Source organism: Argopecten irradians, chromosome 6 (genome assembly GCF_041381155.1).
Source record: "Argopecten irradians isolate NY chromosome 6, Ai_NY, whole genome shotgun sequence".
Taxonomy (NCBI): Eukaryota; Metazoa; Mollusca; class Bivalvia; order Pectinida; family Pectinidae; genus Argopecten; species Argopecten irradians.
Window position 1 is genome coordinate 33,739,126 of NC_091139.1, and position 27,987 is coordinate 33,767,112.

Genomic DNA, 27,987 nt, shown 5'->3' on the forward strand with positions numbered 1-27,987 from the left:
TTATGATAAAAGGTCTGTTTTTGGTGTCATTTGCATATGAGGGAAAAAGAACAAAAACAAGGAATCATGGTGTCTTAGATTTTATTTTGTTCCTTTAGTCAAAAACACATACATAACAGTAACAAAAGGCTCTGTGGGCCTGTATCACTCACCTGTTGAGTGTTCTTAGAGTACCAAGTTATCACACACTCGAATCCAAATTTAGTTTCAATTACCAACTTGCTAAAATTGGATATCTGTAATACATCAATCACAGCAAATGTGTTAAGACATTATTTTGCTGGGCTGTTCAAATCTATTTCATTCTCAAATTGATTTTGTGGAAATACGGTAAGTATTTTTACAGTAATTAAATCTTGTTCAGTATTAAATTCCACTTAAAAAAGCCTATGACAGATGTTCAAATAAGCCTTGTTGGATTCTCATCACAGACATTCTTCTTTTACTACCCAATTTCTGACAGGCCAAAGAGTTATCTTTCATACTTATTCAAATGTTCAACCATATGATAATACCAAGCCATCTATCAGAAAACATTTGTCCATCATCTTCGGATGTATAACATTAATCACAGCAATATGTAACTTTATCACAGGGACTTGTAGCAATTACCAAAATAATGATTAAGGTACTTGTATAATAACGTTGCTAGTTAACAATGCTGTTGGTTATTTGATACAGGTCCCTGTGGCATTTAGCCTATTTCGACTAAAGCAATACAATGATCCATATACAAGTCATGTACACATATATTTATACCTTTTAGACAAGTGTTAAAATGTGTATGGTATTATTTTGACACATACAATGCAACAGTATTGCATTGAATTTGAAACTTGGCACAATCTGTACATTCAATTCCCTGTTGATGATGCAATTAAGGGATTTTATTCACTCACATACTACATGTATATATATAATAATGTATTTACAATAGTTATATTCAGTATAAACAACCTTTATAAAAATACATGAAATTCTTACATTCAATTAACTGTATCAATGATAAAACCTTTATATTATATAAGTAACATCACTTTTAAATAGATTTGTTTCCCCAGGCTATAATATTAAATGACTGATTCCCTTTTATTAAGCCCGATCACAGCTCACAGCTAGTTACCATTATGTTGCCTTAGAGGATAAGGATTCATTGTAAATAAGGAATAAATATGAAAATAAAAAAATATTTCATGTACATGTATATTGATTTACTTTCAAATTGACAAAGTAGTTAGACTTTGTTGGCCACCCTCCATGTCACATGAACTGTCGCTATACCATCTGATAGAGTGATACTAGGGGAAGTAATTCTGAAGACAAATACAGTAAAACACATTTATAACGAACACACTTACAACAAAGCCATGATCACAATACAGCCAATTTCATTCCCTATAAGATATCTGCAATATGTTTATCACAAAGGAAGTGATGTTGGTGGTCCCCAGAGGTTTGTTATAACCATGTTTTACTGTATACATGTATATTATTACAAAAATGATTCATATACCATACATATAGGTTTTGCATGTTTGATGGCTCATGACTGTGTTAGATGGATTTTATAAGGAAAATATTAACAACAAAATCAGCATGGAATGTATCGTTTGTTCTTTTGTTAGTATTGTTTCTGTAATACAACACAGACTTTAACAGAGACGCATGAAACAATCAATCCTCTCCATATATTGCACATTTAAATAAATAGTAAGTCCTGATCTCTTCACTGGGAAAATTGGCTCCTAAACTCATCAAATATGTAAGTTGGCACATGTGCGTCAAGAGACTGCAATTGAGACGGAAAGAAAAATCAATTTAAATTTGACATGCATGTACTGTATAAATCAAATCTTACACTAGAATTTACATTTGGATCAGTTTAGTGTTTGATCTGATTATACAATAACATATTCGACACAATTAGCGCCCATGTCCCTATAAGTGCCCTTCCCCCTTTTTGAAGCCTCAATTCCAATTGTCCACGCATAAAAAAAAGACCAAAACTACACAAAACTGTCTAGATTTGCAATAATTTACTCTTATTAGCACCTTTTCTTTTTTTTCAATTTTTAAATACCCTGGGCACTTATTCGGTTGAATATGGTATATTGAATAGAGGCTAAAACTACATTGACCATTGGCATGTTTTGATTTTCAAAGCAATATAGGTTTGCAAATAGAAAGATTAACTGTTGTTGCTTTGTTATATGGTAATTGTATCGTGATCATGTATCACAAACAGAAATGATATAGGGAGACATACCTTTCTAGGCAGGCCACTGTAAAAGAGGAAGTCTTCGAGGAAGATTAATGTATTCAACACATCTTGTGGTGCATCCTGGGACTTTGTACTATAAAACAAAACAAAATTTCGTAAATTTCCTATCTGAAACTGCTTAAAATCTACCCCTGGCTTCCCTATGATACGCATACACATGAGTCGGTTTGGGAGGAAATCTCAGGAAACCAATCGTGGATGGACAGACATGCATATACAGGCCATAACAGTGATTATGCATCTTGGATTTCAATATTTTCAATACAAAGACTGTGTAAATAATTTTAGTCTCTATCTAAACCATTGGGAATTGGCACATTCCTATGACCAAGAATAAAAAAAAATGGCCTGACCCTATATTATACATAAGCCAAAGTGTCTGAGGATTAGGCCATTTTTTTATTCTGTGTTATAGGAAGTTCCTGTGATTTGAATATTAGACTTACCCTGGTAGAACCTCAACAATGGAGCGGACATATTGGCCAAGGTATGCCAGGAAGTGGCTTGTACTCTCCGAATGGAACTGTTTTAGAAGTGTCACACATCCTGTCACAAACGGAGGCCCGTCCAGTGGGTCAGTCAGCTTCTTACTGACCATTCCACCTGTACAATGGAGGACAAAGGTCACTAGTTGACATCTAATCTGTATTTGCATATTACAGAGTTATCTGCCCTTGCGGGTAGGTATTGATTGTGACGTCTTGTGTTTGCAAGCGTAACGTCAAACTTTTCGGATGAAACGACGTGAATTGCGCTCACAAAATAATGACGTAACAATGGATACCTACCCGCAAGGGAGGTTACTCTGTAATGCAAAGATGGAATATCACAACCAGTATACTTTTACAGAGTGAAGTTATAGCTGAAACCATGTGACAATGGAGAAGTTTTCAACACTTGGTGTGAAGTGAATGTGATAGGAAAAATATAAGGTCTTTTTATCTACATAATTTGCTACATAAACCCATATTTGTTCAAAACCAATGTTGTTAACAGTATATTGATCAATGAAGTTATCTATGAAGGATTTGTCTAGCTCAGCTGTTTTCCATAACCTGTTTATTGATATGTGCAACAGATTTTAAATTATCTGCAGTACACAATTACTAAAGGGGTGAATCATTTTCTATCACACTTGAATATTTTCATTCAATTTTTAATTTTATATCCTATAACATTCAAAATTACTTAATATGAAGCTTTCTGCGAGTCAGTTTTGAAAGATGGCACACTATTTTATGGTCTATTTCGAAAAGGTTTAACAATACTTACTGAGAGACTTGCTATAGGCCAGCTTTGGGAGGTGGGAAACTACCAACAGGAAGTTGAATATAGAGAAGCATGGCAGTCTTTCCGTAGTGATGTAAATCTGAAAAAACAAAAGATAAAAGAAATTTATAACATTACATTTGACTACAGATGCGCCATACAGTTTCAGTCAAAGGCACAATCATTATGTTAGACAGAAAACCCTCACGATGCTCTGATGACTAGACAGGAAGTTCAGATGCAGTCCTACCTTCATGAGAGGGTTGTGAAGACCAGCTGACTCCAGATAGGCCGCCAGCTCAAACATGAGTGGGTTTTCTTCCTTTGGGTAAGGTAGTGTTGGATCCTGGTAATGCCTCTCTATATCTGCCAGCAGGGCACTAAAATAGAAAGCAACTGGATATATACTGCATTCAATCTATTAAGCACACATGTCAAAACAAATTTCTACATCACATTTTTCTTCTGTGAATTCTCAAGATATTCTTAAACAATTTCTTGCTGTTAGATTACATATATTTACTATTTAAAAAGATTTGTAAGAAAGTCTATCCACTCTTTGAACCAGAATGTTAAGAAAATGACTTACGTGTTCATTGTTTGGAGACCGGTCGCCAGGAACTTTGAGTCAAACTTGCAAGATGTACTCAGTTCATGTTGGACTTGCTTCCGCAATAACTGCATCTGGCCGACCTGAACACGAAATGTGCATATCTTATAACTCTTCTTACAAACTGTGCTTGAAATGATATTTCATTGACCATCTAGCATATATATATATATATATGTCTAGCATATATATATATATATATATGCACACAAATATAAGTCAGGTGACAGGTTGTGTAACTGTCCCATATGTGTTTAGAGCTCATTACCCTGAGATACCCATAATGCATTGATACTTGATAACAAAAAATCCCAGATAGCAAGGCAAAGACTGCTAGAAGCTGGAAACTGACTCAATATGATGGATATTTCCGTGGGGCAATTACTGATGGGAGAACAGGTCAATGATGTTTGAGTGATTGGATAAATAATATTATAGACATACCCTGAGTATTATATCCAAAAATGGCTGCCAGAGACGAGACGTCTTAGAGATCATCTGGGAATATGTCCTCTGTGGTTGACCTTAAAACAAAAGACATCTGAAGTTGACATGTACTTCCAGGCACAATAATTACCATCAAATCATTCCATTCTTTTGTTTTATACATTATCTAGAAATATATACAGTCAAACTCGATTAATACGAAGTCGAAGGGACCACGAAAAAACTTCGAGTTATCCGAGTGTTCGAATTAAGCGAGTTCTCAAGTCAACTGTCAATCTCTTCACTTTAAGTATACACACATGTACTAGTTCCGTATCGTAAGAAAGGAAAATGTCAAAATCCTATATGTACAGTGGAAACCGCTTATATTGAAGTCCGTGGAGAATGCGGAATATTTTCAAAATTGTTCAGATTTCAATATAAACCAAGGAAATAGACGATGGAATATTGTGTGAACATGGATGAGGCAGTATTTCGATATTGAATATACCGGTAATCGATTTCAATATAGGTGGGTTCCACTGGGCCGCAAAGTTATAACTATAAAACATAAATATATCCCAAATAGTTATTTAATAAAATCACAACAAATTGTTTTAAATATTTAACAGTTATCTCCATGTTTACGTAGTTGAAAGTGGCTTTTTAAGTGTCGTTCTAAGGGAATTTGGCCAGGACCAGCTAAGTACTTCGTATTAAGCCGGGTTGTCGTATTATCCGAGTTCGTATCAACCAAGTTCGACTGTATACCTAATATGTTTTGCCTTGAAATCCCCCAAGTCATATTGTAGACCATATAAAGTTGTCTTGATATTACCGTTCTGTTAAAAGCTCAAGTATCTATTTTGCCTAAACTTCTGTTAAAATGTTTCATAAGTTTCATAAATCATGAATTGTATGCAGGACAGACAAAGAGTTATCCTTATACTTACTAACACAAGAGTTTTGTCCACATAAATTAACTCCTTCACCCCTGTGGACATATTTGAACTTTTCTAATTTAAAGACTGGAACAGTTCATTTTGAAATTTAAGGGGTTAACAATTAGAATGTGAACCTACCAACAACATTGGAGACTGGGTTAAGGGCCTTGACATACGACCCGAACGTCTCGTACAGAGAACGGTCCTTGGGATTCATCAGGTTACGTTTAAACAACTGTTGGTAAATCTGTAATTCCTTGACGATCATAAAACAAAGTAATCGGTCCAAGCCAGCCAGTCCAAAACTCCCAACAGCCCTCTGTAAAGGAAGACAGATTGACTTATAAAAAATTGCATACTTTTTAAAGGGACAATTTAATCTAAGTGTACATTAAAACTTGCACATATTCCGGCTACAAACCAGTTCTTATGGAGATTAGATTAGTTGGTTTTACTGTGGTATGCCAGAAAAGTCCACTGTAGTGAAATTTCTGTGAAATACACATAGTCTTGTATGCCGATCCCTGACCCTTGCCTGTGTAGTAAAGAGTTTTTTGTCTATAACTACTCAAATCACTCTTACAGTTGTATTAACATTGTTAGATGAATGTTCTTGTCTAAAAATAATTTCATCAACTCCTCAGTGGTTATGTATTACATTTGTTTAACGTGCGTTCCTTTGACTCGGATATGGGTACAGCGTACATGTTGTACCTGCGTAATTGTATTGATCAACGATTTGGAATTTCTATAGTATTTATCAAAATACTTAACAATGTTGTGGAATTTGTCACTATTTCATGCCATATGTTTCATAAGGAATGTAGAACAATACATTTATGTCACATTTTGCTTCGTGGTTATGTAATGAATTAGCCTCACTGAATTGTCCCTTTAAGAATATCACCAAGGACGTATGCAATAGAGCAGACTGGACATAGTCAGGAACTCTATAGTTGCTCATATTTGCGCGTTTTTTTGCTTTCGCTTAATTCACGGATCTGTCGGAATCCGTGAAGTTTAATACCTATTAAAATTTATCAAAATCACAGTTTCACATAATTTTTATAGCATGTCAACTAAATGATGATTTCAAAGGCTACAAATATAATTCTTGAAAATAAACCCCCGTAAACTGTAAACTGCGAAATTTTACAGCCAGGAAATTAAACAATTATACAGGTGGTAACTCATTCTAATATGATTTACACACTGTATATGGATTATTGCCACCAAGTTCCATTGATATCCCTCCAGTACTTTAGGAGTAATAACCATATAATTGTTTTGCAATAAATGACCATAACTCTGAAAAAGGTGGAGATATTTTGTTCTGATATAGACTACAGATATCTACACTGTACAGTGTATAAGGATTATTGCCAACAAGTTTTATTGCAATGAATCATCAAAAGAAAATATGAAACCATATGTTATGTGAATCATTGTATTAATACACTCTCAAAGCATCAACATTTTGTGAACATTTTAGGAGACTTACTTGTAGCTGCTGGAATAGGTTTCTATTGACAATCTCAGTTTTAGTCTTCAGGTCATACCAGGACTTCATCTGGTCAATGTAGCAGGTCACTCTGTGAAGGGAAAATTATGCACGTGTAAATCATACCCAAACTATTTACTGGGAATATCTTCATCTAAATCTGTGATTTTTTTGATTTTTTTTTACAATTGAGACAATCGATTACCATAAAATATGGATTATTTTTCTTTGGCTTGGTTTTGTTAGTTTAACGTCCTATTAACAGCCTGGATCATTTATGGATGTGCCAGGTTTGATGGTGGAGGAAAGCTGGCGTAACCAGAGAAAAACCACCGACCAGCAACTGCCCACATAGGATTCAAACTCTCAACCCAGACAGGGAGGACTTGTAGTGATAACTTGGGACATCTTAACCAGTCAGCCACTGCTGCCCCCAGGATTTTCCCTCTTTGCTTGTATATAGTAAGGATACTAAGTGATGTAATCTAGGGATTCTGGGTCCTCTATTTCTCCATTAACTTAGAGTTCAGGAATAAAGACCTAGTATTTACCTCGGATCTGTGATTCTGATTATCTCCCTTGCCAGTCTGCCTATAAAGTTTACGCTCTCGTCGACAGGCTGGAAACGTGGTATTGGAATTGCCGTGGACTGGTAAACACTCTGCCAGTCTAGAACCTTCATGGAAAAAAATCAAGAACATTGAGCACACTCACATGCATTATGTGTATCAGGGACATGTTTCAACAAGAGACAATTTGACTTTCATGGAAAAATATCCTCTACCAGACCAATGTATATATAAAGCTGTGAGACTGATAGAGCTTTCCTATTAATTTTGCAGTTTGTCTTTCCTGGGTTGTAAATATTTCAATATTAGTAGGATATTTCAGCTAAAATAATCAGTTTGCTTTTTAAAATATCATTTTTAACCATTTTGGCTGCAAATGGTTATTTTTACAATTTTTTAACACTTATCAATATTTGTCTGTACTTATCACCCTTGACCTCTGTGACTTCAACTGACCTTTGTCCTCAGAAAGCTGTTGCACTCTTGCTCTACATTGTAGTTAATGATACGTGACACTTCCTCCTGCCAGATCTTCAGTCCATAAATGTTGACGTAATCTTGTATATATTCGAACGAGCGTCTGAAGCCATCCATACGTTCCCCTAAGGCGTGCAGGCGGGGTAGAAGTTCACTCGACTACAAAATCATTACAGTGTGATGAACATTTCAGATATTCTTCACAAATTTAATCCAGAGTTAATAAAATTTAGATTACCGTATTCGACCCAATAAGCGCCCATGTCCCTACAAGCACCCCTCCCCATTTTGAGGCCTCAAATTCCATTGCCTACACCTGTCTCAGGCATTAATAAAGACCAAAACTGTATAGGTTCGTAATAATTTTGTCTTATTAAGCACTTTTTTTCTTTTTTTTTTCTTCAATTTTTAATCCCCTGGATGCCTATCAGGTCAAATACAGTAATTTGTATGAATAAACTTTCAATGAACTATTTATTCATGGGTAATCTGAGCTTTGTTTTTTAAAGATTTACTGCATTGAAAACAAACCAAATGAAATTACAAAAGAAAGATATTCTATAGACACAGAACTGGAAGTTTATCATCAGAATATGTTTTATGTCATATATACTGCTTAATGTTGTTTGATAATAACGAGAATCAAGTTGTATTTTTCTAAATTGCGAACAGAATAATTTCATTTACCTTTGCTTTAGGGTTGAACATGAGTCCTTTATGAAGAGCTAAGGCCACTTGTTGAACCAATTCTTTCCTGATTCCATCCTCCAAAAGTTGTTTGGGATCAATCTAACAAAATATAAAAATAAATTTGGAAATTTTAAAACTAACCAGACTGATTACTGTATTATTACTGCGTATAATGCTTTCATCTTCTTGTACTCCATCGTTAGCATATTATGAAATATTACAAAACCCTTTCCAGTCCAATTGGGTTCATTCGCACAATTAAAGATATTTGAAAAGTATCATGATCAACCACAATCTTTAGCAAAGTGATAGTATCATGGTATGTTGCATCTGTTGACTGAGTTTTAATAAGAACTCAAGGCATTAGATATGACCTACCTTAATTATACCGACAAGGGTAGTCTTCATCATCAGTATTCCCTCGGTGAACACAGAAATTGAGTGTGTCAGTTTGGCAACCTACACAAGAAACGTTCAAAAGGATGAAGAATTCCAGCAAATTTCAAACAATAATTATTCACTTCAAGCAGATCTTATTTGATATTCTACTGAATCACCATGCATAAAATATGCATATATTGAAAAATATTGAAATTGGACTTACTAAGTTTTAATCTAGTAGTAATACAAGAAAAGTGCTTATATTGCCAGTGTGTTTGTTATCTATTGGTATAAGTACAAGGGTTACTCAAATGTCTTTTGCCTTTGGTACAGATTCAATCATGTCAACAACAAAAAAATGTTATATTTGATTTTAGAATTAGAGATGAATAAGTTAGAGTTGCTTGCCTGATCAATGATTTACTTATCATCCTCCCCTTCATTTATTTCCAATTCCTTTTAAACATAAAGAAATATATCTAAGACACAATCTGTTTAAAGTATTTGTGTACCTCATATCTTTCCTCTAACTGAGCAAACTCTTTCATCTTGTCTTTCTCCAGGCGTGTTGGAACCTCTTTGATCTGGTTGGTCTGCATACTGATGATACGGAACAGTAGTCCAAACATCGTTTGGGGAATGATCTGAAAAACAAACAATCCTTTATCCTTCAACTTCATTTTGATTTTAGAGACCAAATAAGCAGTCCAAAGTGTAATACTCTGGAATTATTAGGTGAATTATTAGGTGAATTATGAGGTGAATTATGAGGTAGTCTTTGAAACTTTAGCATCATCCTTGACTTCTCTGACCTGAATAATGATCCTGAGCTTTGTTCCCCTGACCTTGAAAGTAGCTGTAGATTTGAGCAATATATCAGGTCTCAAAAGCTCTAGGCTGTTGGGTAATTGGTTGTCAATTAAAAGCATATAAGTATTCAATGACCTTGAATGAAGGTCATGAATTTGTGAACAAACTTGGTAACCTTCGACAACCAAGGTACAGACTCGCAGTCTCATTCGATATTTTACATATGACACCTGTTGCAGAGAGTATTGCAGTTACAGACTCGCAGTCTCATTCGATACTTTACATATGACACTTATTGCAGAGAGTATTTCAGTAAATAGACATTTTTGAAACAGTTTTACAGTATTGGAAATCTTTTGCTTTGTTCTGAAGTCTCCTGTATAGTGATCAGCTTCTCTACCTGAAGAACTTTCCTGACATAGGCCACTAGTTCCCCGGAGTAGTACTGTGACACGCTCACCTACCTGAAGAACTTTCCTGACATAGGCCACTAGTTCCCCGGAGTAGTACTGTGACACGCTCACCTACCTGAAGAACTTTCCTGACACAGGCCACTAGTTCCCCGGAGTAGTACTGTGACACGCTCACCTACCTGAAGAACTTTCCTGACATAGGCCACCAGTTCCCCGAGTAGTACTGTGACACGCTCACCTACCTGAAGAACTTTCCTGACATAGGCCACTAGTTCCCCGGAGTAGTACTGTGACACGCTCACCTACCTGAAGAACTTTCCTGACATAGGCCACTAGTTCCCCGGAGTAGTACTGTGACACGCTCACCTACCTGAAGAACTTTCCTGACATAGGCCACTAGTTCCCCGGAGTAGTACTGTGACACGATCACCTACCTGAAAAACTTTCCTGACATAGGCCACCAGTTCCCCGGAGTAGTACTGTGACACGATCACCTACCTGAAGAACTTTCCTGACATAGGCCACTAGTTCCTGGAGTAGTACTGTGACACGCTCACCTACCTGAAGAACTTTCCTTACATAGGCCACCAGTTCCCTGGAGTAGTACTGTGACACGATCACCTACCTGAAGAACTTTCCTGACATAGGCCACTAGTTCCCCGGAGTAGTACTGTGACACGATCACCTACCTGAAGAACTTTCCTGACATAGGCCACTAGTTCCCTGGAGTAGTACTGTGACACGCTCACCTACCTGAAGAACTTTCCTGACATAGGCCACTAGATCCCCGAGTAGTACTGCGACACGCTCACCTACCTGAAGGACTTTCCTGACATAGGCCACCAGTTCCCCAGAGTAGTACTGTGACACGCTCACCAAGTCCTTACTCATAGCCTGGTTTATCCTCATCAATGGCAAATCAAGGGCCGACGCCATCTACAAAAATAGTTTATGAACAAATCAAGGGCTGACGCCATCTACAAAAATAGTTTATGAACAAATCAAAAGCCGACACCATCTACAAAAATAGTTTATGAACAAATCAAGAGCCAACACCATCTACAAAAATAGTTTATGAACAAATCAAGGGCCAACACCATCTACAGCAATAGTTTGTGCCATTGAAATCATATTGACCTTTTATTTATTTATTTAAAAGTAAACGTCAAATACCAAGGCCAAAACTGTTTTATAGTATATTGCCATAGTAAAATTTGATATTTATGAAACAAACATTTATTTCATCATCATGTGAATATAAAATAATTGTGATAAATATTCTGATATTTTTCTGTCATAGTTTAAAGCATTGACTGATCCATGAATTGTTACATGGCCTTACCTTAAGGAAAGTAGCTCTAAGTTTGATGACGAGAGATGGATCTCTCTTAATGCCCTGCTGCATGTATTCAGTATACCTGTAACAAGGCAAAATATTAAGATGTCTTCACAGTACAATCAAGGAAACTGAATTTTACCCAATTTCTTCCTAGATTAAGGTTAAATTTGAACATTTTAATTTGCTCTTGTCAACCTTAAACTATTAAACTAGACTACTTTTTTAATTCATTTAAAAAACAAGAGATCCCAGAGGGATCTTGGCGCCCACCAAAAATTGATCTATGTCTGACAAATGAAAGAGGGATCTTTTCTCTGCTTTTCAAACTTACACTTCTTTTTTCTGCTTTTCAAACTTTAAAACTATCAAAATCCAAGATGGTGGTCGCAAAATGCAATAGGCAGAACTAGGGTCCTAGAGGAACCTACATATGATATTTGAGAACAATCCCTTCAATACTTTCTGAGAAATAGCGGTAACAAACTTTAACTATCAAAATCCAAGATGGCTACCGGTCGGCCATTTTGTTGACCGATCAGTCCCAAAATGCAATATGCACAACTGGGGTCCTAGGGGAACCTACATATGAAATTTGAGAAAGATCCCTTCAATACTTTATGAGAAATAGCGGTAACAAACTTTAACTATCAAAATCCAAGATGGCTACCTGGCGGCCATCTTGTTGACTGATCAGTCCCAAAATGCAATATGCACAACTAGGGTCCTAGGGAAACCTACATATGAAATTTGAGAAAGATCCCTTCAGTGCTTTCTGAGAAATAGCGGTAAAAAACTTTAACTATCAAAATCCAAGATGGCTACCTGGCGGCCATCTTGTTGACTGATCAGTCCCAAAATGCAATATGCACTACTAGGGTCCTAGGGGAACCTACATATGAAATTTGAGAACAATCCCTTCAATACTTTCTGAGAAATAGCCGTAACAAACTTTAACTATCAAAATCCAAGATGGCTGCTGGTCGGCCATCTTGTTGACCGATCAGTCCCAAAATGTAATATGCAGAACTAGGGTCCTAGAGGAACCTACATATGAAATTTGAGAACAATCCCTTCAATACTTTCTGAGAAATAGCGGTAACAAACTTTAACTATCAAAATCCAAGATGGCCACCGGTCGGCCATCTTGTTGACCGATCAGTCCCAAAATGCAATATGCACAACTGGGGTCCTAGGGGAACCTACATATGAAATTTGAGAAAGATCCCTTCAGTACTTTCTGAGAATTAGCGGTAACAAACTTTAACTATCAAAATCCAAGATGGCTACCTGGCGGCCATCTTGTTGACCGATCAGTCCCAAAATGCAATATGCACAACTGGGGTCCTAGGGGAACCTACATATGAAATTTGAGAAAGATCCCTTCAGTGCTTTCTGAGAAATAGCGGTAACAAACTTTAACTATCAAAATCCAAGATGGCTACCTGGCGGCCATCTTGTTGACTGATCAGTCCCAAAATGCAATATGCACAACTGGGGTCCTAGGGAAACCTACATATGAAATTTGAGAAAGATCCCTTCAGTGCTTTCTGAGAATTAGCGGTATCAAAATCCAAGATGGCTACCTGGCGGCCATCTTGTTGACTGATCAGTCCCAAAATGCAATATGCACTACTAGGGTCCTAGGGGAACCTACATATGAAATTTGAGAACAATCCCTTCAATACTTTCTGAGAAATAGCCGTAACAAACTTTAACTATCAAAATCCCAGATGGCTGCTGGTCGGCCATCTTGTTGACCGATCAGTCCCAAAATGCAATATGCACAACTGGGGTCCTAGGGGAACCTACATATGAAATTTGAGAAAGATCCCTTCAGTACTTTCTGAGAATTAGCGGTAACAAACTTTAACTATCAAAATCCAAGATGGCGGCTGGTCGGCCATCTTGTTGACCGATCAGTCCCAAAATGCAATATGCACAACTAGGGTCCTACGGGAACCTAGATATGAAATTTGAGAAAGATCCCTTCAATACTTTATGAGAAATAGCGGTAACAAACTTTAACTATCAAAATCCAAGATGGCTACCTGGCGGCCATCTTGTTGACTAATCAGTCCCAAAATGCAATATGCATGCACAACTGGGGTCCTAGGGAAACCTACATATGAAATTTGAGAAAGATCCCTTCAGTGCTTTCTGAGAAATAGCGGTAACAAACTTTAACTATCAAAATCCAAGATGGCTACCTGGCGGCCATCTTGTTGACTGATCAATCCCAAAATGCAATATGCACTACTAGGGTCCTAGGGGAACCTACATATGAAATTTGAGAACAATCCCTTCAATACTTTCTGAGAAATAGCCGTAACAAACTTTAACTATCAAAATCCAAGATGGCTGCTGGTCGGCCATCTTGTTGACCGATCAGTCCCAAAATGTAATATGCAGAACTAGGGTCCTAGAGGAACCTACATATGAAATTTGAGAACAATCCCTTCAATACTTTCTGAGAAATAGCGGTAACAAACTTTAACTATCAAAATCCAAGATGGCCACCGGTCGGCCATCTTGTTGACCGATCAGTCCCAAAATGCAATATGCACAACTGGGGTCCTAGGGGAACCTACATATGAAATTTGAGAAAGATCCCTTCAGTGCTTTCTGAGAAATAGCGGTAACAAACTTTAACTATCAAAATCCAAGATGGCTACCTGGCGGCCATCTTGTTGACTGATCAGTCCCAAAATGCAATATGCACTACTGGGGTCCTAGGGGAACCTACATATGAAATTTGAGAACAATCCCTTCAATACTTTCTGAGAAATAGCCGTAACAAACTTTAACTATCAAAATCCAAGATGGCTGCTGGTCGGCCATCTTGTTGACCGATCAGTCCCAAAATGCAATATGCAGAACTAGGGTCCTAGAGGAACCTACATATGAAATTTGAGAACAATCCCTTCAATACTTTCTGAGAAATAGCGGTAACAAACTTTAACTATCAAAATCCAAGATGGCCACCGGTCGGCCATCTTGTTGACCGATCAGTCCCAAAATGCAATATGCACAACTGGGGTCCTAGGGGAACCTACATATGAAATTTGAGAAAGATCCCTTCAGTGCTTTCTGAGAAATAGGGTAACAAACTTTAACTATCAAAATCCAAGATGGCTACCTGGCGGCCATCTTGTTGACTGATCAGTCCCAAAATGCAATATGCACAACTGGGGTCCTAGGGAAACCTACATATGAAATTTGAGAAAGATCCCTTCAGTGCTTTCTGAGAATTAGCGGTATCAAAATCCAAGATGGCTACCTGGCGGCCATCTTGTTGACTGATCAGTCCCAAAATGCAATATGCACTACTAGGGTCCTAGGGGAACCTACATATGAAATTTGAGAACAATCCCTTCAATACTTTCTGAGAAATAGCCGTAACAAACTTTAACTATCAAAATCCCAGATGGCTGCTGGTCGGCCATCTTGTTGACCGATCAGTCCTAAAATGCAATATGCACAACTGGGGTCCTAGGGGAACCTACATATGAAATTTGAGAAAGATCCCTTCAGTACTTTCTGAGAATTAGCGGTAACAAACTTTAACTATCAAAATCCAAGATGGCGGCTGGTCGGCCATCTTGTTGACCGATCAGTCCCAAAATGCAATATGCACAACTAGGGTCCTACGGGAACCTACATATGAAATTTGAGAAAGATCCCTTCAATACTTTATGAGAAATAGCGGTAACAAACTTTAACTATCAAAATCCAAGATGGCTGCCTGGCGGCCATCTTGTTGACTGATCAGTCCCAAAATGCAATATGCACAACTGGGGTCCTAGGGAAACCTACATATGAAATTTGAGAAAGATCCCTTCAGTGCTTTCTGAGAAATAGCGGTAACAAACTTTAACTATCAAAATCCAAGATGGCTACCTGGCGGCCATCTTGTTGACTGATCAATCCCAAAATGCAATATGCACTACTAGGGTCCTAGGGGAACCTACATATGAAATTTGAGAACAATCCCTTCAATACTTTCTGAGAAATAGCCGTAACAAACTTTAACTATCAAAATCCAAGATGGCTGCTGGTCGGCCATCTTGTTGACCGATCAGTCCCAAAATGTAATATGCAGAACTAGGGTCCTAGAGGAACCTACATATGAAATTTGAGAACAATCCCTTCAATACTTTCTGAGAAATAGCGGTAACAAACTTTAACTATCAAAATCCAAGATGGCCACCGGTCGGCCATCTTGTTGACCGATCAGTCCCAAAATGCAATATGCACAACTGGGGTCCTAGGGGAACCTACATATGAAATTTGAGAAAGATCCCTTCAGTGCTTTCTGAGAATTAGCGGTAACAAACTTTAACTATCAAAATCCAAGATGGCTACCTGGCGGCCATCTTGTTGACCGATCAGTCCCAAAATGCAATATGCACTACTAGGGTCCTAGGGGAACCTACATATGAAATTTGAGAAAGATCCCTTCAGTACTTTCTGAGAATTAGCCGTAACAAACTTTAACTATCAAAATCCAAGATGGCGGCTGGTCGGCCATCTTGTTGACTGATCAGTCCCAAAATGCAATAGCACAACTAGGGTCCTAGGGGAACCTACATATGAAATTTGAGAAAGATCCCTTCAGTACTTTCTGAGAAATAGCGGTAACAAACTTTAACTATCAAAATCCAAGATGGCTGCCTGGCGGCCATCTTGTTGACCGATCAGTCCCAAAATACAATATGCACAACTAGGGTCCTAGGGGAACCTACATATGAAATTTGAGAAAGATCCCTTCAGTACTTTTAGAGAAATAGCGGTAACAAGAATTGTTAACGGACGGACGGACGGACGGATGGAAGGACGGACGGACGGACTGACGGAAGGACGGACGAAAGGCGATTTGAATAGCCCACCATCTGATGATGGTGGGCTAAAAAAAAAAATCCCTTTTCATGGACATCTGACTAACCCATCAATGATTTCCCAGGCGTAGGAAAGGTCGGCTACAATCTCCATGGTGATGAGTACTTCCTCTTTAATGTTGATGGTACGAATCATCTGGTGTAGGTATTTCCTGGTATCGGCCAGAAACTGGCGTACCTGTAGGTTACTTTCTAGCTGATGGAACTCTTGCACCTGGAAAACACAAACAGTAAGCACTGTTTATGTAAATGATACCGTAAAACCTGTCGTTAAAAAGTGACCACCTCTGTATAAAGACCACCTGCTTAATAAGACCATATCCCATACGACAACTGGAAAAGCAATGTATCCATCTAAGTTCATGAACTAACTTTAATGTAACTACACCATAAGCTTTAACTGGCTTTTGACAATTTACCCCATTGATTAATTGATTAATATTGACACATTTCAACACAACTTGAACTGTGTATAAAGACCCGTTAGCTTTTCAAAGAATTTTTTCTTTGTGACTCTGGGTGGTCGTAACAGACATGCGTGACTATTTTTTTTATCTGTGAACATCTGTATTATACAACACAATTTGCCTGGTAACTACTAGAGAGTAGTACTGGAGAAGGGGCATGTTGAACGTGCCAGTTTTTACAAGCACATACAGTTTCTGAATATCACACATCATGAATTAAAAAATATCTTTTTGCTCTCATACCAATCCTTCCATCTTTTCACAAAGCTTATTAATTCAAATTCATCTGGATTTTTAAATCTGCAGCTGGCCAACACATTATAACCTGTACCCTATAATTAGGGCCTCTATTATTTGTACAAGACATCATTTCTAGCTAAATTTTCAGTAAATCTGTCAGTACTTATAGATAAATTTCTTACCTCTTCCAGGGCTTGTATTAACTGTACTATCTTTCTCCCTGCTGATGTGGAATCATCAAAACTGAGAGAAGTGATCTGTTTAGCCATTTCTCCAAACCAGTTCTGTAAGTTGTCTGTCAAATAAAACATTCACAGTATAACTGTTTGATACACAGATATTGTATCTGTTTCTTATCATTTTAGATTAAGTTCTGGCTATTGTTTGATTATTTATCAATCAACACAGTATTTAATGGCATTTATCATTCGGATAAAAGCTATTATTCATTAGTTCTCAAAGGTAAGATATATGATGTTTCACAATGATAGTAAAACTGGGCTGATGAGGATTTCTAAAATTTTATATTTTATGTCCTCGTTAGAAAAACATAAGAAATATTGGATATAAAAACACTTTTATGTATCAAAAGAATTTATCTTGTTGGATTTTGGGTAAGGGCTGTTCCAAAATAATCCACATGCTATGGGCAAGACCCGATCATCAATGAAATGTTAAAAGGAATACATGTACTGGAAAAATGACAGTTTACCCCTACCACCCATTCAATATTATTACAAGTGCCTCCTGCCCTTTCGATATGGATAATTCTGGAATAGCCCTAAAGACTGTACCATCCCATACCATTTTTTTCGACTCTCGTCAGTGGTTTGCTCCCCGAGAACACCTCACTAAGTTCCTGGATTCTCTCGCTGCCTTCCTTCTTGTGTTCCTCCCACTTTTTCTCTTTCTCCGCCAACATCTGCTTAAACATCTAAAAAGCAAAATAACCATGTGACAATGTCTGCCTGAACACATAAAAAAAGTCAAACTCTACAATGACAAACATTTTGTTTTTCAAGACCTACCTCAAATTTGATGTCAACTTTTGAAGCATCCCTTTTTCTAAGATGCTTTTGCTTTGATCTCACAATTGGAAATGTTTTACTACAATATGTATTATTTTATTATGTATAGTTTACCTCTTTGAGTTTGAACTCAAACTGGCCGATGTTGAGGAGAAGTTGAAATGTCTCCAGCGGGTTGTATTTTGCATCGGCCAACACCTGCTCTCGTAACAAACGACAACGCTTGTTCGCATCAGCACCTATATCACAACAAATAACATGATTTAAACTTCTGCTAATGAAATAGATTAAAAGCACATACATGCAACACAACACAAATACATTGTATATGTCTACGTTGTCCTAAAGGAAGTTTCAACCAAATATGACTTATTTTTGACATTTGAACAATAATGCATACCTTGGTATCTTGAAGTTGATCATGAAGATTTTTAAAGTTTAAGTTTAAGTTACACCAGCTTTGTGGTGGTTATAAGGACCATAAAATTCATCAATGTTTGTTAAGTTATAGACAGACGTTTGAAATAATATATTTAACATGGATACATTAAACATGGCTTCATGATTTTTGGAGAAGAAGTTGGAAATTTTAACAGACTGATGACAAACAGAATGCAGCTAGATAGGTCATTTGGAACATCAATTACCTTGATTTTAGGACTCCCTGCATATTGTTTTTATCCAAAATTTTGATGAGCAAAATATATACACAATTTATACAAGTTTTTTATGGTAAATTTTCAAACTTACTAGGAGACAGAGGTGAAGTATGTAACATGAGCCAGCGGACAGTGACGTTAGCCTCTCTCATCACATTCATCATCTTCGGGATGGTATCAAGGACAAACTCCTCTGTGAGAACACCTTCTTTTAGATATTTTTCTAGAGGCTGCTTCAACTTAACCTGCTTTGTAGCATACTTTGTTGCCTACAATGAATAAAATAAGGTGTTTAAAATTTACACTAAAAAAAGCCCAAGACTCATTCACCCCTGCAACACATCTGAACTTGAAAGTTTAAGAAGATGTCTATTGATTTAAGGGGCTGGTAAGACAAATTTGAATGCATATTGTGATAAAATAGAAGTTTGTACCCACTTTTATCTCAAACAGACTAAAGTACAATCAAAACCAACAATAACTGACCTGTTCACGAACATTTGCCTGATCCAGTGTGTTGTTTAGGGCAGTGACTGCCGCTCGGTAGGGAGACCAAGCATCAAGGAGATTAACCGTCAAACCCATGTATACACCTAATACCTATATACATTATCAATACAAAATGAAAGATTATACAATAACTTGATTTATACAAGAACCCTAGTATGGAGTGTTATACATTCTGTTGATTATTGTTAACTCAAATTTGTAATTGGCTATAAACTGATACAAAGTAACTATAAATATTAAAATCATGAGACAAATTACAAAAGTCCTCTTGATGTAAACAATAGTAATTAAATTATTGAGCATATACATGTAAAGTATTAAAACTTACCCAGTTGTCAGGAAAGTGTTTGTCTACGATTTCTCGCATCTTTGCCTGCTGGTTGTGTAGAATTTCTGGCTCAAAGTACAGAATAACATACAGCATGCTGGCCTGGGTAGCTAAAGCTGTGGATCGATGTTCTGGGAGGGGATACGCTGAAATCTGGTTATAGACATCATCTGATCGCAGTCGACCAATCACCATGTTTATAAACTCCTCAGGTATCGGAACACGACTGTATGTGGTAAGAAAAGAAAAGTCTATATAACCTAGGTTACATACCCTATTTGACCCAATAAATACACCGTCCCTGTAAGTGTTCCTCTCAATTTTTTTAGGCACCTCGACTTAATTAGAGATTGAAACTATGAAAATGTGTAGGTGTTGCTACATGTATTTGATTTTTTTTTGCAATTTGATTACTGATAATTTTGAGAAAGGTTAGCCTTATTAAGAGGCCTTGTTTTTTATTTTGTAAGTGCCGTGAGTGCTTATTGGGTTAAATACGGTAATTGGATTTTGTTTGGTATGTTTTCAGTGTAATCCACAACAGCTTTGATTCCAAATATGGTTGTCAGTGGCGTCGCTAGCAGGAAATGAATGTGCACGCAAATTGTATTAGCGCGAGAAATTTTGGTATTTGGGGGGTCAGGGAAAAAAATTACGATTTAGAATGACTGAGATTAATTTTACGGTGTATTTTTTATGATTTTAAAGCATTCTTTAAGTGGTAATTTCTCGAAAAAATGACATTGAAAACGGATTAATTCTTATTGCAGGTTGAAAGTTACCTACATTTAGAAATTATAATTGTAAATGTCGTCGTATCTTTATGCTAACATGTACTGTATTTTTGCCAAACATGGTTGTGTCTTTGGTGACTTTCTTACTACACTGCAATTAAATGGTAGGCCTAGAGCAATTTTGATAGTTTTGTAAGAAAACAGAGTTTTAATAGACAGTCAATTTCTTTATGTATGTAAGTGCTGATACTCTCATTGAATCATTTCTACACATGAAAACGCATAGTTAAAATGCACAAAGGGGACTAAATGAAAACAGAATACAAATGTACTCTTTTATTTGTGCACTTATTTTATTGTGATAAGAGGAAGACTAGTCACATATCAAAGTTCATTGTAATAACATCCTTGTGGTTTTTTTTGCCCATCGGAAATGTCAAAGCCATGTCTATGAGCATGTCGTGGTTGGTGCACGTGTAACAGAGCCAGAGCCCATGCTCGCAGGTTTTAAGGCGTTTCATAACACTCTAGTAATCTTCTTTCTGCTGTTGCCGTTGTTGGTATGGTTCTTAAGATCTGAAAGATCTTGTGTATATTGGGATATAAGTCCTTGTTAGTTACCTACTGTCTTGTTCCTGTCGAGTTTTCGGCTTAAAAACGTCAATTTTTCTGACAATACCTTGCACTAACTTTTAGCGAGTATAATTGTAAGCCCTGGAAACGAAATTTTCCGGAAAAAGTAAACCTTAAAAGTAACAAGAGGCCCAAGAGGCCTTGACGGTCACCTGTGTGCTGCTACAGAAAAGCATTGCAAAGTTGGTTCAAATCTGTAAAAAGTATTTACGAATTAGAATAAACTTTAAAGTTGAACCTTAAATTTTAGAATTTTTAATTTTTTGTTTTTCATTTTGATAGTGAATTATGTTACCAAACCTTATGCTTAAAATTACAATTTGCTTTGCCAACGTTAAACAACAAAACCAAACAAGAAGTCAGTCAATGTCAGTGATTTCATAAATTTCACTTTTTAATCTATGAAGATTATTTGGTTCCATCAAATCTGTGAATTAAGAATAAGTTTTTTGAAGTTTTAGCCTATTTGACCCCTTTTGGCCCCGCCCCTCTGGCCCCTGGGGGTCGGCCAGGCCTGGACAAATATGGATATGGTGTTAAATTCTATTTCAGGCTAATAATTCTAACCCAGTTTGACTAATTTCCTATGAAAACAAAGCAAATAATGTTCATAAATGTGTTTTTCCTATATAAACTATAGTAAATTTGACGCCCTACCCAGGGGAAAATCTGAGATCCCAGGGCGATGAAATTCACAATTTTTGTAAATGGCCTTAAGACCTTCCAATCTATGAAGAGTATCAGGTTCCATCAAATCTGTAAATTCAGAAGAAGATTTTTGTCAAGTTTTAGCCTATTTGACCCTTTTGCTATCTCAGGCTAAACATTCTAACCCTGTTTGACTAATTTTCTATGAAAAATAAGGAAAAAACATTCATATATGTGTTTTTCCTATATAAACTATAGTTAACTTGACCCCCTCCCCAGGGGGAAACATGAGACCCCAGGGTCATATAATTCACAATTTTTGTAAAGGACCTTAAGACCTTTCCATTTGATTCTACCAGTTCCAGAATTTTAAAAGAAGATTTTTGAAGTTTTAGCCTATTTGACCCCTTTTGGCCCCACCCCCAAGGCCCCTGGGAGTCAGTCATGGAAAATTTGTTAATAGAATTCAATGGCCATTTCATAAGGATAATTCTGACAACATTTGACTAATTTTCTATTATAAATGACCAAGTAATGCTCCAAAATGTGTTTTCACTATATAAACTATAGTAAACTTAACCCCCTCCTCAGGGGGAAACCTGAGACCCCAGGGTCATATAATTCATAATTTTTGTAGAGGGCCTTGAGACCTTTCTATCTATGAAGAGTATTTGATTCTACCACATCTGTGAGTGGAGGCGAAGATTTTTGAAATTTTAGTCAATTTTACCCCTTTTGGCCCCTCCCACAGCCCCCTGGGGGGGTAGGGGTCATAAAATTCACAATTTTGATTGGCCTTATGCCTTAAAAGGTGTGTGCAAAATTTCATTGAAATTGCTTCAGGGGTTTTTGAGAAGAAGTCGAAAATGTAAATTGTTTACGAACACACGACGGACGACGGACGACGCACACCACACGACGACGGACAAAAGGCGATTAGAATAGGTCACTTGAGACTTCGTCTCAGGTGACCTAAAAATAAAAGGGGATTAGGATAACAAATTAAAATGTATAATGTAAGTCTCGGCTACGTGTAGATATAACTTTTTTTTTTTTTGAAAATTGATTGATGTGCACGCATTTGCATTTTTGCGTCAATGGTAGCTACGCCACTGGTTGTTATCTTAACATGAATGGTCATGTTGTTCATTAACCACATTCTCTTGTTTGGTTTGGCTCATTTTATGCAATGTACAAAGATGTATTAGGTTTTTGAATTAGAAGAAAGTTTGGCTCATTTTATGCAATGTACAAAGATGTATTAGGTTTTTGAATTAAAGGAAAGTTTGGCTCAATTTATGCAATGTACAAAGATGTATTAGGTTTTTGGATTAGAGGAATGTTTGGCTCATTTTATGCAATGTACAAAGATGTATTAGGTTTTTGAATTAGAGGAAAGTTTGGCTCATTTTATGCAATGTACAAATATGTATTAGGTTTTTGAATTAGAGGAATGTTTGGCTCATTTTATGCATTGTACAAAGATGTATTAGGTTTTTGGATTAGAGGAATGTTTGGCTCATTTTATGCAATGTACAAAGATGTATTAGGTTTTTGTATTAGAGGAATGTTTGGCTCATTTTATGCAATGTACAAAGATGAATTAGGTTTTTGAATTAAAGGAAAGTTTGGCTCATTTTATGCAATGTACAAAGATGTATTAGGTTTTTGGATTAGAGGAATGTTTGGCTCATTTTATGCATTGTACAAAGATGTATTAGGTTTTTGAATTAAAGGAAAGTTTGACTCATTTTATGCAATGTACAAAGATGTATTAGGTTTTTGAATTAGAGGAAAGTTTGGCTCATTTTATGCATTGTACAAAGATGTATTAGGTTTTTGGATTAGAGGAATGTTTGGCTCATTTTATGCAATGTACAAAGATGAATTAGGTTTTTGAATTAAAGGAAAGTTTGGCTCATTTTATGCATTGTACAAAGATGTATTAGGTTTTTGGATTAGAGGAATGTTTGGCTCATTTTATGCAATGTACAAAGATGAATTAGGTTTTTGAATTAAAGGAATGTTTGGCTCATTTTATGCAATGTACAAAGATGTATTAGGTTTTTGAATTAGAGGAAAGTTTGGCTCATTTTATGCAATGTACAAAGATGTATTAGGTTTTTGAATTAAAGGAAAGTTTGGCTCATTTTATGCAATGTACAAAGATGTATTAGGTTTTTGGATTAGAGGAATGTTTGGCTCATTTTATGCAATGTACAAAGATGTATTAGGTTTTTGAATTAGAGGAAAGTTTGGCTCATTTTATGCAATGTACAAATATGTATTAGGTTTTTGAATTAGAGGAATGTTTGGCTCATTTTATGCATTGTACAAAGATGTATTAGGTTTTTGGATTAGAGGAATGTTTGGCTCATTTTATGCAATGTACAAAGATGTATTAGGTTTTTGGATTAGAGGAATGTTTGGCTCATTTTATGCAATGTACAAAGATGAATTAGGTTTTTGAATTAAAGGAAAGTTTGGCTCATTTTATGCAATGTACAAAGATGTATTAGGTTTTTGGATTAGAGGAATGTTTGGCTCATTTTATGCATTGTACAAAGATGTATTAGGTTTTTGAATTAAAGGAAAGTTTGACTCATTTTATGCAATGTACAAAGATGTATTAGGTTTTTGAATTAGAGGAATGTTTGGCTCATTTTATGCAATGTACAGAGATGTATTAGGTTTTTGGATTAGAGGAATGTTTGGCTCATTTTATGCAATGTACAAAGATGAATTAGGTTTTTGAATTAAAGGAAAGTTTGGCTCATTTGATGCATTGTACAAAGATGTATTAGGTTTTTGGATTAGAGGAATGTTTGGCTCATTTTATGCAATGTACAAAGATTAATTAGGTTTTTGAATTAAAGGAATGTTTGGCTCATTTTATGCAATGTACAAAGATGTATTAGGTTTTTGAATTAGAGGAAAGTTTGGCTCATTTTATGCAATGTACAAAGATGTATTAGGTTTTTGAATTAAAGGAAAGTTTGACTCATTTTATGCATTGTACAAAGATGTATTAGGTTTTTGAATTAGAGGAAAGTTTGGCTCATTTTATGCAATTTACAAAGATGTATTAGGTTTTTAAGGTAGAGGAAAGTTTGGCTCATTTCATTTAAAAGTTCAAAGAAGTCTTGCCAGCTTTTTAAGGTAAGGGAAAGTTTGGTTTATTTTATCTCCAAAGATGTGCCAGGTTTCTGAGATGGAGGAAAATCGGAGTACCAAGAAAGAAATCATGAGTGCTGGGTTTTTCCACAATTACAGACCAATCAAAGATAAAACTAAGAGATCTACTTAAAACAAGATCCTGTGTAGTTTATAGACAAATCTTATAAGATATTGATTCGAAAGAGACTTACCCAAAATAAGATTCTGGGTAGTTAGCCGGCCGTTTTGCTCCAGGAGAATTACTGTAACCTGTACTCCTTAGGAGTTTACAAACATCATCTATACTAGAGTCTGCTGCTGCAGCCTTCTGGGCACTGAAATATACATATCAATGTTATTACATGTATGTATTGTATTTTTTTCTGTATTCACATATATATATGTTTAAACTGAAATAAAAATATTATATATATAAAGATTGTTTCCTTGTACATGTATGTAAAGATTTTTATACCTGAACCTAAATTCACCTGTATCTGAAATAAAGATTTACAAGGGATTACCTGTAGCTGTAGAGATTTACATTTATCTACATGTGAATCAATTTTAAAGGTATAAGGCTAATCAAGATTTAAATGTGCCTGTATCTGTCTTCACTGTGTAAAACTTAATTTAGTAAGATTTTCCTGTATATACATTGAGGTTTCCCGGTATCAAGAACTGTTTCAATATATTACATCCATTATATCTGTACCTTATTGAGAATTACCTGTATCTGTTTAAGATTTACTAATATTAATTAAGAACTTTATTCATATTTGACAATACCTGTATCTAATTGAGATTTACCTGTATCTGTAGTATGACACCAGTATCCTTTCCCTTACAATTCCATCAATCTTCATATCAATAGTCAGCAGCATTATCCCATATAGGAACAGACTTTCACACTGATAAAAACAATATCCTTAATGATAATTTCTTCATAAAGCATGTTCTTAAATAATTGTAATAAAATTTTGAGTTTTCAAAATGACCGAAAAGTTTTATAGTTTTACAAATTTGTAATATACTATTTTTGACAGCTATTTTTTTTTCAAAATTAAAATTACAATCAACTAATATTATTTTCTTTTTCATTTTATTTGTTTTGTTTACGAATAAAACACAAAAGTTGAACTTTGAAATAGCATGAAAAATAAACTATCCAGACATAATATCTACAATTATGATATTGATGAGTTGAATATTACTGCCTGATATATTTGATCTGATAATAAGCTGCATTATGCTTATTTTGGTGAGTCAGAATGGGGATTGGATTACACATACCATGAGCTGTTTCCCATCATCATTTAATAGAACGCTCTCCAAAGTTTGTTGGATGTAGGCCCCCTCTTCAAGATCTTCTAGGAATCTGAAATAAAGAAGGATATAATACTATAATAAAGAATGATATGTTTATCAACTCTGTCTTATGGAAATCAGTCCATATGCAAATTGATATTAAATTATGATATGATCAGTAAATCATTCTTTGATTCTTAGGACTTCTCTGATATTAATGATACTACCATATTTTTTGATAATATGAAAATTAAAGTAAAATTGCTATTATGGAAGCATCTTTTTTCCATTTCTCTGACAAAAGAAGAAAAAAACCCATAAACTGAGAAATATAACTAATACCTTCTTCTTGATAGTTACTTTAATAAAATACCCTATGAAATACATGCCAGAACATAATTTGCTACATTTTTGTATCATGATCTGATTAATTCAATTCATAAATACTTCTAAATAAAATTACTAACCTTGTCAAATCTGTAACATACTTATGGACACTTGCAAATGCTTGATAAAACCTTGTCAATATCTCAATGTTATTTTCATTAAACTCTTGGTCCAAGTCTTGTAATTCCTATAAAATAGAAACACTATATGTTAAGAATATCATTGCTAACACAAATCTTTACAGAATTTGTTTTGTTTTGTCAGTCAGAAGGTGATATCTTTTTTATTACAACATTATAGCTACATGTAACCAAACCCTTTTTAATTCAAGTGAGGTGAATACATGTACATGACTAGGCGATACTAAAACCATGATTGTGTGTCAAGTCTTTGAAATAAATAATGAAAAGAGAGGGAATAATGTTGCCAGATAGTTCAATTTGCAGAATATCTGGCTAATATCTAGACGTCAGTTATATGATTTGATACTATAGCTAGAACCTGTTTGGCCAGGTTGTTTTTCTGATCCTCTAACACTGCATGTCTATGATATGATACATTGACCTTTCAAAAAACTAAAAGCAGTGTCAAATATTGCTATTCATATATATTTTACACACATTACAATACTGTAAACAAATGATACTTACAACTTTTGATTCAATTTTGTTTTCAAAATATTCCAGATTTCTGAAATAGCTAAAGTCGCTGATGAGTTCTCCATATCTCACTTTGTCTGCCTGGTTGTCGAGTCGAAACACAGGGGGAATAAACTCAGAGAGTCTCAATAATTCTGCTATGATAGAACTCCCTCGAGCCACCAGCCTCAAAATATTCTGCCCACATGGGTTGTTCTCAGCCAAGAAATCTGCCATTTTCTCTGTTGTTTACTATATAAGACGTATTAAAACGAATAGCTTTGTGAATCGAATAAGATATGTGTGAAACTACTCTTTGTGTGTATTTAATTTGAGTAAACATGTGCAGTACTGTAACAGTTAACAGGTTAATACAAATGTATTTACATCTGTCAGCCATGAGCTGCGACCCACCCCCTTGATCTGGCACTGGGGTCGTCGTTCACTCCCGACACCGAATATCCACGAAAAGATTAACTTATCAATTAAATTTCAACAGAATATGCATCTACACAGACACTATCACTACATCATGCTGGTAAATCCTAATATATCAGTTAATAGTCGCCGGTTCGTTACATATCGTGTAGGAAGTCACAAGTTTATCTGTAACAGGAAACCGTGCGCGCCACCTATCGACGAAGCC

At 35.8% G+C, this 27,987-nt stretch overlaps 1 protein-coding gene across 1 annotated transcript; it reads right to left on the reverse strand.

Moving 5' to 3' along the window:
- Window positions 1-64: 64 nt before the first annotated feature.
- Window positions 65-27,979, reverse strand: LOC138325687 (WASH complex subunit 5-like). The gene is made up of 28 exons (XM_069271507.1): window positions 27,354-27,979; window positions 26,784-26,890; window positions 26,302-26,386; window positions 25,819-25,919; window positions 25,221-25,343; window positions 19,838-20,063; window positions 19,486-19,599; window positions 19,091-19,268; window positions 18,455-18,579; window positions 18,117-18,246; window positions 17,495-17,607; window positions 16,653-16,819; window positions 11,714-11,789; window positions 11,188-11,307; window positions 9,661-9,792; window positions 9,146-9,226; window positions 8,765-8,866; window positions 8,057-8,236; window positions 7,583-7,707; window positions 7,032-7,122; window positions 5,669-5,849; window positions 4,605-4,684; window positions 4,140-4,243; window positions 3,801-3,930; window positions 3,554-3,650; window positions 2,728-2,884; window positions 2,267-2,354; window positions 65-1,789 (listed from the first exon to the last, which is right to left on the reverse strand). Exons 1-28 carry the CDS (start codon window positions 27,576-27,578, stop codon window positions 1,727-1,729), a joined length of 3,501 nt encoding a protein of 1,166 aa, XP_069127608.1. The 5' UTR covers window positions 27,579-27,979; the 3' UTR covers window positions 65-1,726.
- Between the last annotated feature and the right edge of the window lie 8 nt (window positions 27,980-27,987).

What these genes read in the sequence shown, in the direction of transcription:
- LOC138325687 (XM_069271507.1), bottom strand. Translation starts at nt 27,578, where the DNA reads ATGGCAGATTTCTTGGCTGAGAACAACCCATGTGGGCAGAATATTTTG. An exon ending in CCCTTGTCGGTATAATTAAG is followed by an intron (nt 8,867 to 9,145) that starts GTAGGTCATATC and finishes ATATTTTGTTAG; the next exon opens with ATTGATCCCAAACAACTTTT. An exon ending in CCCAGTCTCCAATGTTGTTG is followed by an intron (nt 4,685 to 5,668) that starts GTAGGTTCACAT and finishes TTTTGTTTTAAG; the next exon opens with GTCAACCACAGAGGACATAT.